This window comes from Scomber japonicus, chromosome 16, assembly GCF_027409825.1.
Source record: "Scomber japonicus isolate fScoJap1 chromosome 16, fScoJap1.pri, whole genome shotgun sequence".
Taxonomy (NCBI): Eukaryota; Metazoa; Chordata; class Actinopteri; order Scombriformes; family Scombridae; genus Scomber; species Scomber japonicus.
Window position 1 is genome coordinate 2,002,783 of NC_070593.1, and position 17,381 is coordinate 2,020,163.

General features: G+C 40.6%; 1 protein-coding gene across 1 annotated transcript in view; it reads right to left on the reverse strand.

The window, feature by feature from the left end:
- The window catches only part of prkd1 (protein kinase D1), a 51,497-nt gene extending 34,277 nt beyond the window's left edge, over window positions 1–17,220 (reverse strand). The window contains exons 1-8 of the mRNA XM_053336204.1: window positions 17,182–17,220; window positions 15,890–16,028; window positions 6,022–6,153; window positions 3,857–4,026; window positions 2,983–3,006; window positions 2,352–2,559; window positions 1,298–1,375; window positions 304–505 (exon numbers count right to left, since the gene is read on the reverse strand). Coding sequence (XP_053192179.1) covers window positions 304–505; window positions 1,298–1,375; window positions 2,352–2,559; window positions 2,983–3,006; window positions 3,857–4,026; window positions 6,022–6,153; window positions 15,890–16,028; window positions 17,182–17,220 — 992 coding nt within the window. The remainder of the gene's footprint in view (window positions 1–303; window positions 506–1,297; window positions 1,376–2,351; window positions 2,560–2,982; window positions 3,007–3,856; window positions 4,027–6,021; window positions 6,154–15,889; window positions 16,029–17,181) is intronic.
- Window positions 17,221–17,381: the final 161 nt, after the last annotated feature.

Below are 17,381 nucleotides of genomic sequence, written 5' to 3' on the forward strand. Positions count from 1 at the left end.
GTGTGTATGTGTGAGAGGCATATGTGTGTGTGTATGTGTGAGTGTGTGTATATGTGTGTATATGTGTATGTGTGTATATGTGTATGTGTGTGTATATGTGTGTATATGTGTATGTGTGTATATGTGTATGTGTGTGTATATGTGTGTGTGTTTCTATATGTGTGTGTGTTTCTATGTGTGTGTGTGAGGTATATGTGTATATGTGTGTGTGTGTGTGTGTGTATGAGGTGTGTGTGTGTGTGTGTGTGTGTGTGTATGTGTGTGCGTGTGTGTATATACGTGTGTGTGTGTGTGTGTGTGTACCTGATGGCCCGGTTGGACTCATCCAGGTCGGGGTCGTGGGGGTCACAGAGGTCGCTTGGCCCCGCCTCCAGCAGCAGCCCCCCCTCTGATGTCAGCGCCTCGTCCATGTCGTCCAGCAGGCCGCCGCCCCGGTCGCCGTCGTGGTCGTCGAGGCAACCCTCCACCATGACGACGTCTGACTCCGCCCCCGGGCTCAGGAGCTCTGCAGACCAAAGACAGACCTGGATCTGTAGTTTCACACAGTGTTAACAAACAATTAAATACTTCAACCTGACACAAAAACAGTGAAATAAGACCTAATAACACACTAACCTGTAACCATGGCAACTGCACACAACAAAGACAGAGAAGGCTAGATTCTCAAAATGTGAAAAAAGTGAAAGTGAAATGTTTGTTGACTAAAACTAAGAAAAAAAAAAAGTGGTCAGAATCAGGAGCCAATGATAAAACTACAGCTGTGTTTGTTTTTCTATCGTTGTGAGGACCAGAGGTTTCACACCTCACAGTGAGGACAGTCAGGAAACTCCACCAGGATGCTTCAGGGTTAAAACTGTGTGTGTGTGTGTGTGTGTGTGTGTGTGTGTGTGTAGGGTTAGCGTGTGTGTGTGTGTAGGGTTAGTGTGTGTACGTGTGTATGTGTGTGTGTGTGTATATATATATATATATATATATATGTGTGTGTGTGTGTGTATCTGCATGTGTGTGTGTGTGTGTGTGTGTATCTGTATGTGTGTGTGTGTGTGTGTGTGTGTGTATATATGTGTGTGTGTGTGTGTGTGGTGTGTGTATGTGCATGTGTGTATGTGTGCATGTGTGTGTGTATGTGTGTGTGTATGTATGTGTGTGTGTGTGTGTGTGTGTGTATGTATGTGTGCGTGTGTGTGTGTATATATATGTGTGTGTGTGTGTGTGTGTGTGTGTGTGTGTGTGTGTGTATGTGTATGTGTGTGTATGTGTGTGTGTGTGTGTGTAGGGTTAGCGTGTTGAGACTTGCCTCCGTTCCTGGAAACCTCTCCCAGGCAGTTGTTCGGCACTTTAGGAGCACAACGTTTATGACAATTAAATTTACAATCTGAGGGAAAGAAAAGGAAAGAAGAGAATTGATTAATATAAAAAGAGTCCTGAGGGAGAAGATGTTGGTTGTTAAATACTGTGTTTCATATTGTTTTATTTATTTCTTTAAGATCAAATAAACATGGTCTCATCTTCTTTTTGCTTTGTGGAAATCCTTTTATTACATCAACCAACTGTAGTTTGAATAAAAGCACATTTATGATATATATTTTATTTTATTACTTATCATACTGACATGTGTTAAATACAAACAGCAAGTTATAAATATGTAAAAAAAAAAAAAGAAAAATAAGAAAGATCTCTGGACAGTTGTGACTCTTAACCCTCCTGTTGTCCTCGAGTCAAGGAAGGAAGGGAGGAAGAAGGAAGGACAGGAGGGATGAAGGCAGGAGGGAAGGAAGGACGGAAAGAAAGGAGGAAGGAAGAAGGATGGAAAGGAGGGAGGGAGGAAGGAAGGAAGGAAGGGAGGAAGAAGGATGGAAAGGAAGGAGGGAGAAATGAAGGAGGGAAAGGAGGGAGGAAGGAAGAGAGGAAGAAGGAAGGATGGAAGGGAGGGAGAAGGAAGGAAAGGAGGGATGAAGGATGGAAAGGAGGGAGGCAGGAAGGAGGAAAGGGAGGAAGAAGGAAGGAACGGAGGAAGCATGGGAGGAAGAAAGAGGGACAGGAGGGAGGAAGGGAGGAAGGAAGTCCTCCCTCCCTCCTTTTCTCTTTCTTTCCTCCCCCCTACCTTCCTCCCTTCCTTCTTTCCTCTGTCCTTCCTTCCTTCCTCCATCGCTTCCTTCTTCCTGCCTTCCTTCCTTCCTTCCTTTCCTTCCTTCTTCCTCCCTTCCTTCTTTCCTTCCTCCTTCCTTCTTCCTTCCTACCTTCCTCCCTTCCTTCCTCCTTCCTTCTTCCTTCCTACCTTCCTCCCTACCTCCCTTGACTGAAGGCAAGCAGGATAATTAAAAGGTACATGTTAACAGACGTGTGTTCACCTTTACACTGCAGGCCTTGTCTGAAGAGTCCTTTGAGCAGCTTCTTGCAGTGCTGGCAGACGGTGGGTCGGGTGTACGAGTGGATCAGGAAGGTGTGAGGAACTTTAACCTTGGACAGCAGGATCTTATCCAGCTCGATGGGACGGCCGATGTACGACTGAGAGCTGGAACGCCGCTCACGCCCCGGGAAATAATCCAACTGGTTCTTCTGCTGCGAGGAATCACGGAGACAAAGGTTTTATATTTATTTATTTATTAAAATCCTTCTGAGATCAAAGTGTCTTTCTGTTCATCAGTGTAAAATAAAACATTAAATCTCCTTTAAATCAATGTTAGAAACTTTTTACAGGATATCTGAATATAAATAATAAATATAACCCTGATATTTGTGGTTTTTGTACTTTATTTTTACTTTAAGTAAATTTAGCAGCTAATACTTTTGTACTTTTACGTCAGATCCTGAATGCAAGAACTATTAGAATATCTCAATTATACATGTGTCTTTAGTTTTATTCACCCTTTAAAATGAGCCCTGCTGGACTCAGGTATATTATACTAAACATCTCAGTTTCTCATATATATATTCTATGTTTAGTCTTGTAAGTGATGTTATGGATGAAGTGAGACTTACCTCCATGCTGGGGCTGACTGGTGACTGTAAGATGAGAAAGGAACAAGAAATAAGATATTAAACATTTGCTTCAAATTAAATTAAATCTACTGAGAGGTTTTTATTTTACTTCTTTTTACATTACAAGTATACAAGGAACAAAACATATAACAATTTGTGTTTTTTATCCATTTTTTCACAATAAAATACAAACAGTCAATGAGCTTATTATATAAGCGTCCGTCCTACACAATCTATAAAATAAAAGAGAATATCAGCTGTATGAAAGAAAGAAACTAATAAAGTTAAGAATGTGAACATGTTCCCTCTTTTCCTCCCTCCTTCCTTCCATCTATCTTTCCTCTTATTTTCCTTCCTTCCTTCCTTCCTTCATTATTTTCTTCATTCCTTCCTTCATCTTCTTTTCCTTCCTTCCTTCATTCTTTCCTTCCTCCCTTCCTGTCTTCTTTTCCTTCCTCCCTTCCTGTCTTCTTTTCCTTCCTTCCTTCATTATTTTCCTCTTTCCTTCCATCTATCTTTCCTTCCTTCCTTCCTTCTTTTCCTTCCTTCATGTCTGCTTTCCTTCCTTCCTTCCATCTATCATCCTTCCTTCCTTCCATCTATCATCCTTCCTTCCTTCCTTCATGTATTCTTTCCTTCCTTCCATCTATCATCCTTCCTTCCTTCCTTCATGTATTCTTTCCTTCCTTCTGACCTTACAGCATTCCTTCCTTCTTTCCTTTCTTCCTTCCATCTATCCATCCTTCCTTCCCTCCTTCCTTCCTTAGATCAGATTGTTCTGTATGTAACCTTTAATGAAAGCCTTTTCCTATCACACAGACAGTGTTTGTTACATATAAAAACATGTTTGGGTTTAAACGTGAACTTTACTGACCAGTAAAGCATCGTCTGTGTAGTGGGGGGACGAGGGTTCGGCTGAGAGGGGTCGAGCCAGGTTGATGAGCCCCCCCGTCAGCGACACGTTGGAGGGGCGACGCCTCCTCACCCCGCTGCAGTTATTGGGGATCTTAAAGGCACAGCGTTTGTGATAATTCAGACCGCAACCTGCAGAGAGGAGGAGAGAAGATATTTCTATTAACACCACGTCACAGAGTCTTTGAGAGTCTTTGTGAGTCTGGATGGTTTCATCATCCACGCCCCCAAAAACATGCCCAAATAAGGCCACCTGCTCTCCGTCTGTGGGCGAGTTTCATTCACAGAAACGTTCCCACAGAGACAAAAAGAACATGAATCCATCAGAGCTGCTGTAACTGGGACAGAAATAAAGCAGAGTGCTCCATGGCTGATATGAGAGGAGTCATGTGACCATCAGAGACATCAGAGGAGAGAAGATTACAGTTCACAGCAGCCGAGTTTACGTCCAGATTTAGAAATAATTTTAACTGAATGTCCAAAATATCTTCAAGTGTCAGAGATCAAAGCTGGCTCTCATTTCCTCTGTGTCTTTCCTGGTGATCAGCGTAAAGCCTAGACCAAAGTTTGACCCTTGGTTCTGCACATTGGGTCAAAATAAACTCAAAACCTGACAGTAGGGCTGGGCGATAAACCGAAAATGTATCGATACCGAAATTTATGACGATAACCGACGTCATTTTGCCCATGTCGGTATATTCGGCTTTTAAAAAAAGAGAAAAGAAAAGAAAAGTGTTTTCTGTCTTTTGGCTGTGTGTGTATAGGTAGGCTGTGTTCATGTCCCTTTAAGACGCTGCACACGTAGCATGTAGTCACGTGGCTCCACTAGGCTCCGCCCCCTCCCACTAGGCTCCACCCCCTCCCTCTGTAACAAGAAGGGGAAGAGACGGTGACCAAATGGAGGACAGTTCAAACGTCGAAGCGGCAGCTGCAGCTGCAGCGGCGGCGGAGGTACACCTGGTGGAGGAGGAGGAGGAGGAGGAGGAGGAAGAGCAGTAGCTTGTTCCCAAGAAAAACGCGTCTTCAATCGTGTGGCAACATTTTGGTTTCAAAAGGGAAGATACCGCTCAGAAAGATGTACAATGTAAGTTGTGCAAAAAGACTCTCGTCACTAGCCAGGGCAATACATCTAACCTTCTCCACCACCTGCATTTATGGTTATCGAGGTGAACTGCTCAATATATGGTGGTATTGATTTTAGGCCATATCGCCCAGCCCTACCTGACAGCAAGATAAAAAGCAACCTAACGCATGTCTCAGTCTGCTGCTGCTGCTGTTTGAACATCAGCAGATTAACGTATAAACACAACCAGATGACGTCATAAAGAGCCTCCAACGATGGAAATATGACATCACTGTTAGTTTCATGTGTTAATGTGAGGAAGGTTAAAGTCTCATCATCATCATCATCATCATCACTCCACACAGATCTGCAAACATTCTTTTTTATCATATTTCAAGATTTTTCTGTGTTTCCACTCGTTTATTTTAAAAAGGATAAAATAGAAAAGAGACTATAAAGAGTGTGTGGAAACACAGTGAGAGCCTGAAGCATGTGTTTCTAACGGCTGCTAAAAATGTAGAAGCAGCTTTACTCACAATAAAAAATCATCAAGTCTAAAAAACATCAGTAAATTAAAACACTTGAGAATTTCATCTGCAGCTCAGAGAAGAACAGAAAGAACAAATGTGTTGATGCCTGAGGTTCCTTCCTTCCTTCCCTCCTTCCTTTCCTTCCTGTGTTGATGCCTGAGGTTCCTTCCTTCAGCTCGTACCGGGGTTATTACAGGTCAGACATTTGCATTAGTTTTTATTCAGTTTGCTTTTTTATTCCAGTTTAGTTTTAGTGAGTTTAAAAAAGTGATGAAGTTTTAGTTTGGTTTTATTTTGAAGGAACTGATTAATTTTAGTTTCCTTCCCTTCCTTCCTTCCTTCCTTCCTCCCTCCCTCCTTTTCTCAGCTAGTTTTAGTTTTATTGAACTATAATAACCCTGAGCCTTATATGATGTATGTTCAGTATGTAGATGTTTAGTATTAGTGAACTATAATAACTGAACTCTACATGATGTAAGTATGTAGATGTATAAATGACACTTGTTGGTAACTTCCTGTGGTCTGCATGCGTACCTTCACATTTGAGTCCCTGGCGTACGAGCCCCCACAGCATCTCTCCACAGTGATCACAGAAGGTGGGCGCTCGGTACGAGTGGACGAACAGACAGTGAGGACGGATCTGGAAGTCCTCCACCGTGGCCGAAGCTGCAGGAGACAAAACAACATCACAAACATCAACAACTCAGCTGATTTCTTCCTTTTCTTCAGAGTGAAGCAGCTGCTCGGTCCGGGGCGTCTGGGCCGGCGGCCATGACGGTTCTCTCTGAGCCCAAACATCCTCCAGATGTTTTCATAAAGACTCAGTTTGAACTCGCTGGCAGCGATGAGATCGCCTCCTGAGAGAGAATCAACTGTCCTGAGAGAGAAGAGGCTAACCTCTCTGTTCACTCCTTCTTTCTTTCTTTCTCTCTTTCTTCCTTCCGGCCTTCTGTCCTTCCTTCTTTCCTACCTTCCTCCCTTCCTTCATGCCTTATTTCCTTTTTTCCGTCCTTCCTTCCATCTGTCCTTCCTTATTTCCTACCTTCCTCCCTTCCTGCCTGTCTTCTTTTCCTTCCTTCCTTCCTTCATGCCTTATTTCCTTTCCTCCGTCCTTCTTATCTTCCTTCCTGCCTGTCTTCTTTTCCTTCCTTCCTTATTTCCTTTCTTCCGTCCTTCTTATCTTCCTTCCTTCCTCCCTTTCTTCCCTCTTTCCTTTTGTCTTCTCTTCCTTCCTTATTTCCTTCCTTCCATCCTTACTTCCTTCCTTATTTCCTTTCTTCCATCCATCCTTCCTTCTTTCCTTATTTCCTCCCTTCCTCCCTCCCTTCCTCCCTCCCTCCCTCCCAGAGATACACAGTTAGATTTTTAAACCTGAGTTCAGTGATAAAGAAACTCCAGAAACGACTGAAGTTAAAACACATTTTTTGGTTTTAATGATGTTTTTTTTGACAGGTGAGTAAAAACATCTGGTTTGAGTTTGAGGAGAAACAGCTGATCCTGTTTAATGAGCTGAGCTGCATCTCATCACTGTTTACTGATTTCTAAGTAACTCAGTGACAGCTGTCAGTCTGTCATGATTCCAGTTAGAGGCAGATGGTTTAACTTTCCTTCATCATACGAGCTTACAGGATACTAACCAGTAACAAGAAGAACAAACATTTAGTTTAAATGACAGAAATGTTGGTTTGGATGCAGAGTTCTCACTCAAATATAAATCTCCATCTCAAAGAGACAATATTCAATATTTGGGCAGGGTGTCAAACATGAGGCCTGCGGGCCAGAACCAGGCCGCCGAGGGGTCCAATCCGGCCCCATTCCTTCCTTCCTGCCTCCCTTCCTTCCTGCCTTCCTTCCTCCCTGCCTTCCCTTCCTTCATTCTTTCCTTCCTTCCTTCCTTCCCTTCCTGCATTCATTCATTCCTTCCTTCCTTCCTTCCTTCATTCATTCATTCCTTCCTTCCCTTCCTGCATTCATTCATTCCTTCCTTCCTTCATTCTTTCCTTCCTTCCTTCCTTCCCTTCCTGCATTCATTCATTCATTCCTTCATTCCTTCCCTTCCTGCATTCATTCATTCATTCCTTCCCTTCCTGCATTCATTCATTCATTCCTTCCCTTCCTGCATTCATTCATTCATTCATTCCTTCCTTCCTTCCCTTCATTCCTTGCTTCTTTCTTTCTTTCCTTCATCCCTCCCTTCCTTCCTTCCTTCCTTCCATTTTTGTGCATTTTGAGCCACTTGAGGAAAAGTCATCGAATTTCAGAATAAAACACATTTGAGGTGTTTTTAGAAGCTCTTAAATGTTAAAACAGGTCAAATTTAACCCTGAACAGTACGTAAAGGGTTAAGTGAATACATGAAATAGTGCAGAGTTTGGATAATAACAGAGGATCTACGGCAAAGAGGAGTAAGACATGTCCACATTATACTTGTGAGTAGGATCCATTCACTGCTGCTCTGAAAGAAGAAAAGACAAAATATGAGCAGATTTTAGGAGAGAGAGAGAGAGGAGAGAGAGCGAGAGGGAGAGAGAGGGAGAGAGAAGTAGAGAGAGAGAGAGAGAGAGAGAGATGTGGGAGAGAGAGAGAGAGAGAGGGAGAGAGAGAGAGGGAGAGAGAAACAGAGAGAGGACGGAGAGAGAGAGAGAGAGAGAGAGAGAGAGAGAGAGAGAGAGAGAGAGAGAGAGACAGAGAGAGAGAGAGAGAAAGAGAGAGAGAGGAGGGGAGAGAGAGAGAGAGAGAGAGAGACAGAGAGAGAGAGAGAGAGAGAGAGAGACATAGAGAGAGAGAGGAGAGACAGAGAGAGAGAGAGACAGAGATAGAGAGAGAGAGGAGGGAGGGAGAGAGAGAGACACAGAGAGAGAGAGAGAGAGAGAGAAAGAGAGAGATAGACAGAGAGAGAGAGAGAGAGAGAGAGAGAGAGAGAGATATAGAGAGAGATAGAGGAGGGAGATAAACAATAACAGAGATAAAGTAATGAATGGGTTGTTAGTGGGTATTTTGTAAATGTTTTGGACGTATGAGAGCCTCTTAGCGAGCGCAGATGGACCAAGTGTTTGTTTGGTTGGCCGGCTCGCTTGGCAAGGCATGCTGGGTAGTTTGGGGAGGAGGAGGAGGGGGAGTGGGGGGTTCGCTCCCTTCCTCTCTCTTTTTTTTCTGTCTCTCTATCTTTCCTTCTGCATGTATTTCTGAATCTCTCGCCTTTTTTCTTTTTTTTTTTTTCCTTCTTTCACACAAACACACACACACACACACACACACACACACACACACACACACACACACACACTCTCGCCCTGTGCTGTGGTCCTCCAGTAGAATACGGCTCTGATTAGACATTCTGCTGCAGGAAATTACCTCCATTTATTCAAATTATTGTTTATGGCTTTTGTTTGGAGGGCCAACATACGTTTGGAAGTCTGAACAAGCTCCCGAACTGTTATTATATGCTTCATAAAATGACTTGTGTGAGTGTGTGTGTGTGTGTGTGTGTGTGTGTGTGTGTGTGTGTGTGTGTGAGGGCTTCCTAGGTAGTCCTTGTGTGAATAGAAATGCCTGTGTTTATGTGTGGTGGAATTAGCAGCGTTAAGGAGCGATCGCTGTTAACCTCCAACCACAAAACAAACACTGCGGGAGGAGAAGCTGAAAGACAAGCAGCAGCAGCAGCTTCTACATCACCGCCATGTTTGAGCTGGTTTAACTTTTAACTCCTGATCACACGCAGCATTACATCATTACATCACTCCATCATGTTAACAGGAAGTGATGGACAACTAAACACACACACACACACAGTTCTCCTTCTGTGGAAACATGGATTTAAAAGTTGATCTGAAGATAATATGAAGCTTCAGAGTCTGAATGTATGAAAAGAAATAAAGAAAGAAATACTGCAGTACTTTTACTGTAATACTGCATACTACATCACTCATAATACTGCAGTACTTTTACTGTAATACTGCATACTACATCACTATAATACTGCAGTACTTTTACTGTAATACTGTATACTACATCACTATAATACTGCAGTACTTTTACTGTAATACTGTATACTACATCACCATAATACTGCAGTACTTTTACTGTAATACTGCATACTACATCACTATAATACTGCAGTACTTTTACTGTAACACTGCATACTACATCACTATAATACTGCAGTACTTTTACTGTAATACTGCATACTACATCACTATAATACTGCAGTACTTTTACTGTAATACTACATACTACATCACTATAATACTGCAGTACTTTTACTGTAATACTGCATACTACATCACTCATAATACTGCAGTACTTTTACTGTAATACTGCATACTACATCACTCATAATACTGCAGTACTTTTACTGTAATACTGCATACTACATCACTCATAATACTGCAGTACTTTTACTGTAATACTGCATACTACATCACTATAATACTGCAGTACTTTTACTGTAATACTGTATACTACATCACTATAATACTGCAGTACTTTTACTGTAACACTGCATACTACATCACTATAATACTGCAGTACTTTTACTGTAATACTGTATACTACATCACTATAATACTGCAGTACTTTTACTGTAATACTGTATACTACATCACTATAATACTGCAGTACTTTTACTGTAATACTGCATACTACATCACTATAATACTGCAGTACTTTTACTGTAACACTGCATACTACATCACTATAATACTGCAGTACTTTTACTGTAATACTGTATACTACATCACTATAATACTGCAGTACTTTTACTGTAATACTGCATACTACATCACTATAATACTGCAGTACTTTTACTGTAATACTACATACTACATCACTATAATACTGCAGTACTTTTACTGTAATACTGCATACTACATCACTCATAATACTGCAGTACTTTTACTGTAATACTGCATACTACATCACTCATAATACTGCAGTACTTTTACTGTAATACTGCATACTACATCACTCATAATACTGCAGTACTTTTACTGTAATACTGCATACTACATCACTATAATACTGCAGTACTTTTACTGTAATACTGCATACTACATCACTATAATACTGCAGTACTTTTACTGTAACACTGCATACTACATCACTATAATACTGCAGTACTTTTACTGTAATACTACATACTACATCACTATAATACTGCAGTACTTTTACTGTAATACTGCATACTACATCACTCATAATACTGCAGTACTTTTACTGTAATACTACATACTACATCACTCATAATACTGCAGTACTTTTACTGTAATACTGCATACTACATCACTCATAATACTGCAGTACTTTTACTGTAATACTGCATACTACATCACTATAATACTGCAGTACTTTTACTGTAATACTGCATACTACATCACTATAATACTGCAGTACTTTTACTGTAATACTGCATACTACATCACTATAATACTGCAGTACTTTTACTGTAATACTGCATACTACATCACTATAATACTGCAGTACATTTACTGTATTACTGCATACTACATCACTATAATACTGCAGTACTTTTACTGTATTACTGCATACTACATCACTATAATACTGCAGTACTTTTACTGTATTACTGCATACTACATCACTATAATACTGCAGTACTTTTACTGTAATACTGCATACTACATCACTATAATACTGCAGTACATTTACTGTATTACTGCATACTACATCACTATAATACTGCAGTACTTTTACTGTATTACTGCATACTACATCACTATAATACTGCAGTACTTTTACTGTATTACTGCATACTACATCACTATAATACTGCAGTACTTTTACTGTAATACTGCATACTACATCACTATAATACTGCAGTACATTTACTGTATTACTGCATACTACATCACTATAATACTGCAGTACTTTTACTGTATTACTGCATACTACATCACTATAATACTGCAGTACTTTTACTGTATTACTGCATACTACATCACTATAATACTGCAGTACTTTTACTGTAATACTGCATACTACATCACTATAATACTGCAGTACTTTTACTGTATTACTGCATACTACATCACTATAATACTGCAGTACTTTTACTGTAATACTGCATACTACATCACTATAATACTGCAGTACTTTTACTGTAATACTGCATACTACATCACTGTAATACTGCAGTACTTTTACTGTAATACTGCATACTACATCACTATAATACTGCAGTACTTTTACTGTAATACTGCATACTACATCACTATAATACTGCAGTACTTTTACTGTAATACTGCATACTACATCACTATAATACTGCAGTACTTTTACTGTAATACTGCATACTACATCACTATAATACTGCAGTACTTTTACTGTAATACTGCATACTACATCACTGTAATACTGCAGTACTTTTACTGTAATACTGCATACTACATCACTATAATACTGCAGTACTTTTACTGTAATACTGCATACTACATCACTATAATACTGCAGTACTTTTACTGTAATACTGCATACTACATCACTATAATACTGCAGTACTTTTACTGTAATACTACATCACTATAATACTGCAGTACTTTTACTGTATTACTGCATACTACATCACTATAATACTGCAGTACTTTTACTGTAATACTGCATACTACATCACTATAATACTGCAGTACTTTTACTGTAATACTGCATACTACATCACTGTAATACTGCAGTACTTTTACTGTAATACTGCATACTACATCACTATAATACTGCAGTACTTTTACTGTAATACTGCATACTACATCACTATAATACTGCAGTACTTTTACTGTAATACTGCATACTACATCACTATAATACTGCAGTACTTTTACTGTAATACTGCATACTACATCACTATAATACTGCAGTACTTTTACTGTAATACTGCATACTACATCACTGTAATACTGCAGTACTTTTACTGTAATACTGCATACTACATCACTATAATACTGCAGTACTTTTACTGTAATACTGCATACTACATCACTATAATACTGCAGTACTTTTACTGTAATACTGCATACTACATCACTATAATACTGCAGTACTTTTACTGTAATACTACATCACTATAATACTGCAGTACTTTTACTGTAATACTACATCACTATAATACTGCAGTACTATGCTGGTAACAGCTGTTTATATGTTTTGACCCAATTAACAGAATCTATATTGATTGATTGATCGGCTCCCAGTGAGCTTGTGTGACTACAGGCGGATTCCCCTCGTCTGTCACGGTCCCATCGATCCATCCATGAACACAAACACGGTCCGTTACTTCCTGTGACGCTGACATGAAAACTATTTTAGTTCAGTGTCCAGTATGAGCTCGCTCCGCTCTGATTGGTCAGCTGCAGGAATCCTAGTAGCAGGATTTCACTTCTTTACTCTCATCCATCCATCCATCCATCCATACATGCTGGAGCTGAATCACATCCAAAATATGACACATAGGAACACCTTAGCAACCGCCTTAGCAACCAAGACTACAAAAGAGATGGATGTTTATGGGGATGCATGATCAGGGTTGGAAATGTAATAGATTACTAGTTACTCTGTTTAAAATGTAATAGATTACTAGTTACTCTGTTTAAAATGTAATAAGTAATGTAACTATTTCAATGACTTCATCAAAGTAATGTAACTTATTACATTTGATGACTTTTCATCTGTTAGGGTAAATGTTCCCTCGTTCCCTCCTTCCTTCCTCCCTTCTGTCCTTCCTTCCTTCATTCCTATTTCCCTTCCTTCCTCCCTTCTGTCCTTCCTTCCTTCGTTCCTATTTCCCTTCCTTCCTTCCTATTTTCTTTCTTTCCTTCCTTCCTTCCTCCTAAAGTGGGTTTAATTGTTACTGTGACTCCATTTAAGCCCATGTGTGCTCCACTTATACTTATATTATAATTAAATTATTTCATGCTACATGATGATCTGACGTCAGCTCAGGTAGAAAAGAAATTATAACCCATAGACAAAGTAAAGCTTGGTATTAAATCTTCTGTATTCCTTTGAGGGTTTTTGTGGATTGTAAACAAGCTTAATCAACATGTTCAGTGATTTTTTGTTAACTAGCTTCCCGGTTTAAACTCACAGCCAGTAAAATGTGTCTGGCTGCGTGTGTGTCTTGGCTGCGGTCGACTGTTACACCGTACAAACTTAATTTCCTGTTTGTTTCCTCCACACTTCGACATGAGCGAGCTGTCGCTGGCGCTGGCAGAGAGCCGCTGACAAAAAGCTGAATGTTCCACAGGAGGAGGAAGAGGAGGAGGAAGAGGAGGAGGAGAAAAAGGTAGAGGAGGCCAGGAGAGGATGAAGTGAGAGATTGTAAACAAGATGGAAAATAATGAGGAGGAGGAGTGTGAGGAAGACGAGCAGGTGAGGAGGTAAAAGAAGAAGAGAAGAAAAGGTAAGGGAGAAGAGGAGGAGCAGGAGAAGAGGAGGAGAAGAGGCAGATGATGAAGAAGAGAGGAATCAGAGAGGAGGATGAAGGAGCAAGAAAGTTAAGAGGAAGAGGAGGGAAAGGAAAGGTAAGGAGAAGGAAACAGAGAGAGAGGAAAAGCAAAAAAAAGGTAAGGAAGAAGAGGAGGAGGAGCAGGAGATGAAGAAAGAATCAATGTGGAAGAGAAGGAGTAGAGGAATGAAGGAGAAGGAGGGATAAGAAGAAGACAAGGATTGGTGGAGGGAGGAGGGAGGAGGGAGAGAAGGAAGGATGAGGAGAGGAAGAGGAAGGAGAGCAGAAAGAGGAGGAGGAGAGAGGGGAGTGGTGTAAAGGAGGAGAGGGAGGAGTGTAAGAGAAGGAAGCTGAGAGAGAAAGAAGGAGAAGGAGAAGCAGGGATAAGAGGAAGATAAGGATTGGTGGAGGGAGAGAAGGAAGGATGAGGAGAGGAAGAGGAAGGAGAGCAGAGAGGGGAGGAGGAGGAAGAGAGAAGGGAGTGAGGTAAAGGAGGAGGAAGAGAGAGGGGAGTGGTGTAAAGGAGGAGAGGGAGGAATGTGAGAGGAGGAAGCTGAGAGAGAAAGAAGGTGAAGAGAAAGAGGAAGGAAAAGGAGAGAAGGAAGGAAGGATCTGTCGCAACCTCACTGTTACTATGGTTACCAGATGGCAGCTGTCACTCAAACTAACTACAGTTTGTTTTTGGTGCGACTGACATTACGAACTGTTGTGTTGTAGATTAATAACGTATATTTAATCATTAATAAACAAACAATATAAATGACTCATGAAGAAAATAATCAGAATATTAATTAATAATAGAAATAATTCAATATGCAGCAGCTGGAAATGTAAATTAAACTTACTTAAAAGTAGAGAAACATACAGCAGAAATATACATGGAAAAAATATGGAATAATAATTAAAACAAACAAAGAAACAGACGAGCAAACACACACACACACACACACACACACACACACACACACACACACACACACACACCGTACTACATGGTGAGACAGGAAATGAGGCAGCAGCTGTCAGGCCGTTAGTGTGAACACCTGAGTCCTGAACTGGAAGACGGCCAGCAGTGAAAGGAGGAGGAGGAGGAGTAGTAGTAGTAGTAGTAGTGGTAGTAGTAGTAGTAGTAGTAGTAGAAGTAGTGTTAGTAGTAGTAGTAGGAGTAGTGTTAGTAGTAGTAGTAGAAGTAGTAGTAGAAGTAGTAGTAGTAGAAGTAGAAGTAGTAGTAGGAGTAGTAGTAGAAGGAGGGGTAGTAGTAGTAGTAATAGAAGTAGAAGTAGTAGTAGGAGTAGTAGTAGTAGTAGTAGGAGTAGTAGTAGTAGTAATAGTAGTAGGAGTAGTAGTAGTAGTAATAGTAGTAGGAGTAGTAGTAGTAGTAGTAGTAACAGTAGTAGTAGTAGTAGTAGTTGAAGGAGGGGTAGTAGTAGTAGTAGAAGTAGTAGTAGTAGTAGTATAGTAGTAGTACTAGTAGTAGTAGGAGTAGTAGTAGTAGGACTAGTAGGAGTAGTAGTAGTAGTAGTAGGAGTAGTAGTAGTAGCAGTAGTAGTAGTAGCAGTAGTAGTAGTAGTAGTAGTAGTAGTAATAGTAGGAGTAGTAGTAGTAGAAGTATTAGTAGTAGTAGTAGTAGTAGTAGGAGGAGGAGGAGGAGGAGTATTAGTAGTAGTAGTAGTAGTAATAGTAGTAGTAGTAGTAGAAGGAGGGGTAGTAGTAGGAGTAGGAGTAGTAGTAGTAGTAGTACTAGGACTAGTAGGAGTAGTAATAGTAGTAGTAGTAATAGTAGTGGGAGTAGTAGTAGGAGTAGTAGTAGGAGTAGTAGTAGTAGTAACAGTAGCAGTAGTAGTAGTAGTAGTAGTTGAAGGAGGGGTAGTAGTAGTAGTAGTAATAGTAATACTAGTAATACTAGTAATAGTACTAATACTCCGCTGTGATGTCATCAGCACCTCCTACCTGACAGCACGGCCTCCACCAGGTCTCCCTCCTGGATCTGTGAGGCGGAGCGGAGCAGCTGCAGCACGTTCTCTGAGCTCTGGTCATGACGGAACAGCAGGATCTTCTCGTACATCCCATAGAAACCACACTCTGGTAACTAACGGAGACAAGGAGCAGAAAACACACACACACAGGGAGCAGGAAACACACACACAGAGACAGGGAGCAGAAAACACAAACACAGAGACAAGGAGCAGGAAACACATTCACAGAGACAGGGAGCAGAAAACACACACACACAGACACAGAGCAGAAAACACACACAGAGAGACACGAAGGAGGAAACACATACAGACAAGGAGCAGAAAAAGCACAAAGAGACAGGGAGCAGAACACACACACACAGAGACACGGAGCAGAAAACACACACACACACACACACACACACACACAGAGACACAGAGCAGGACACACACACACAGAGACAGGAAGCAGAAAACACACACACACAGAGACACACAGCAGAGAACACACACACAGAGACAGGGAGGAGAAAACACACACACACAGAGACAGGGAGCAGAAAAAGCACAAAGAGACACGGAGTCAAAAACATACACACAGACGGGAGAGACACACACACAGAAGAGAGACAGAGATATGACAATGTGAGAAATCATCAAGTGAACACACACTGAGTGACTGCTACCTGCCACACAGTCATTTAAAACTACTCTTACCTTTCTTACATTTCATACAGCACACTGAAAAAACTTGAACAGCAACAACCAGAAATGTGATATTATCTACAGCAAAGCTTACTCAGCATAAACTACCTAATTAGCTGGAGCTAACGTTAGGCCCGTTATCAATATGCTAAACGCTACATCACATATGGTGTAGTTAGAAAGACTCAAGGCGGAACCTAAGTTTGTTGTTGCCATGGTTTCCTTCTGTCCGGTTATTGTGTTACACGCTATGAAGCCGGCTAACTTTATTTTCCCTAATGTGCGTCCTTAAATGATAAATAAGTTATGTCAATTGATGTTTCACTGATTGTTTGTTTGACTATAACCTGTTTATTGATTTATGTAAATCTGACGGCATTTATAGAATTTAAACGGCAGTTATAGCACTTGTTAGCATTATGCTAGCACATTTCAATAACGGTTATAACGGTTTTCTGTTATTAGTGCCATAAATAGCGACAACTTATTTTATCACCATTAACACAGTAATATATTACTTTGAGAGAAATTTTAATGTTTATTAGTGTCAATTCTTATGTTTATTGAATGTTTATGATTTACACGATAGCCTCCAGTTACATCGTTTACCACTGTTGCCATGGTGATTAACGTTACCGTTTGTTATATAGTTTCCAGACCATAAACACACCCTGCTACAGATGTTGTATGTTAGATTATGCAAAATAAAAAATACCTTTCAAGCAGAAACTCCGCGACCGTTTCCTCCCTGTTTAGCTCTGGGTGAAGCTTCATGAGACTCA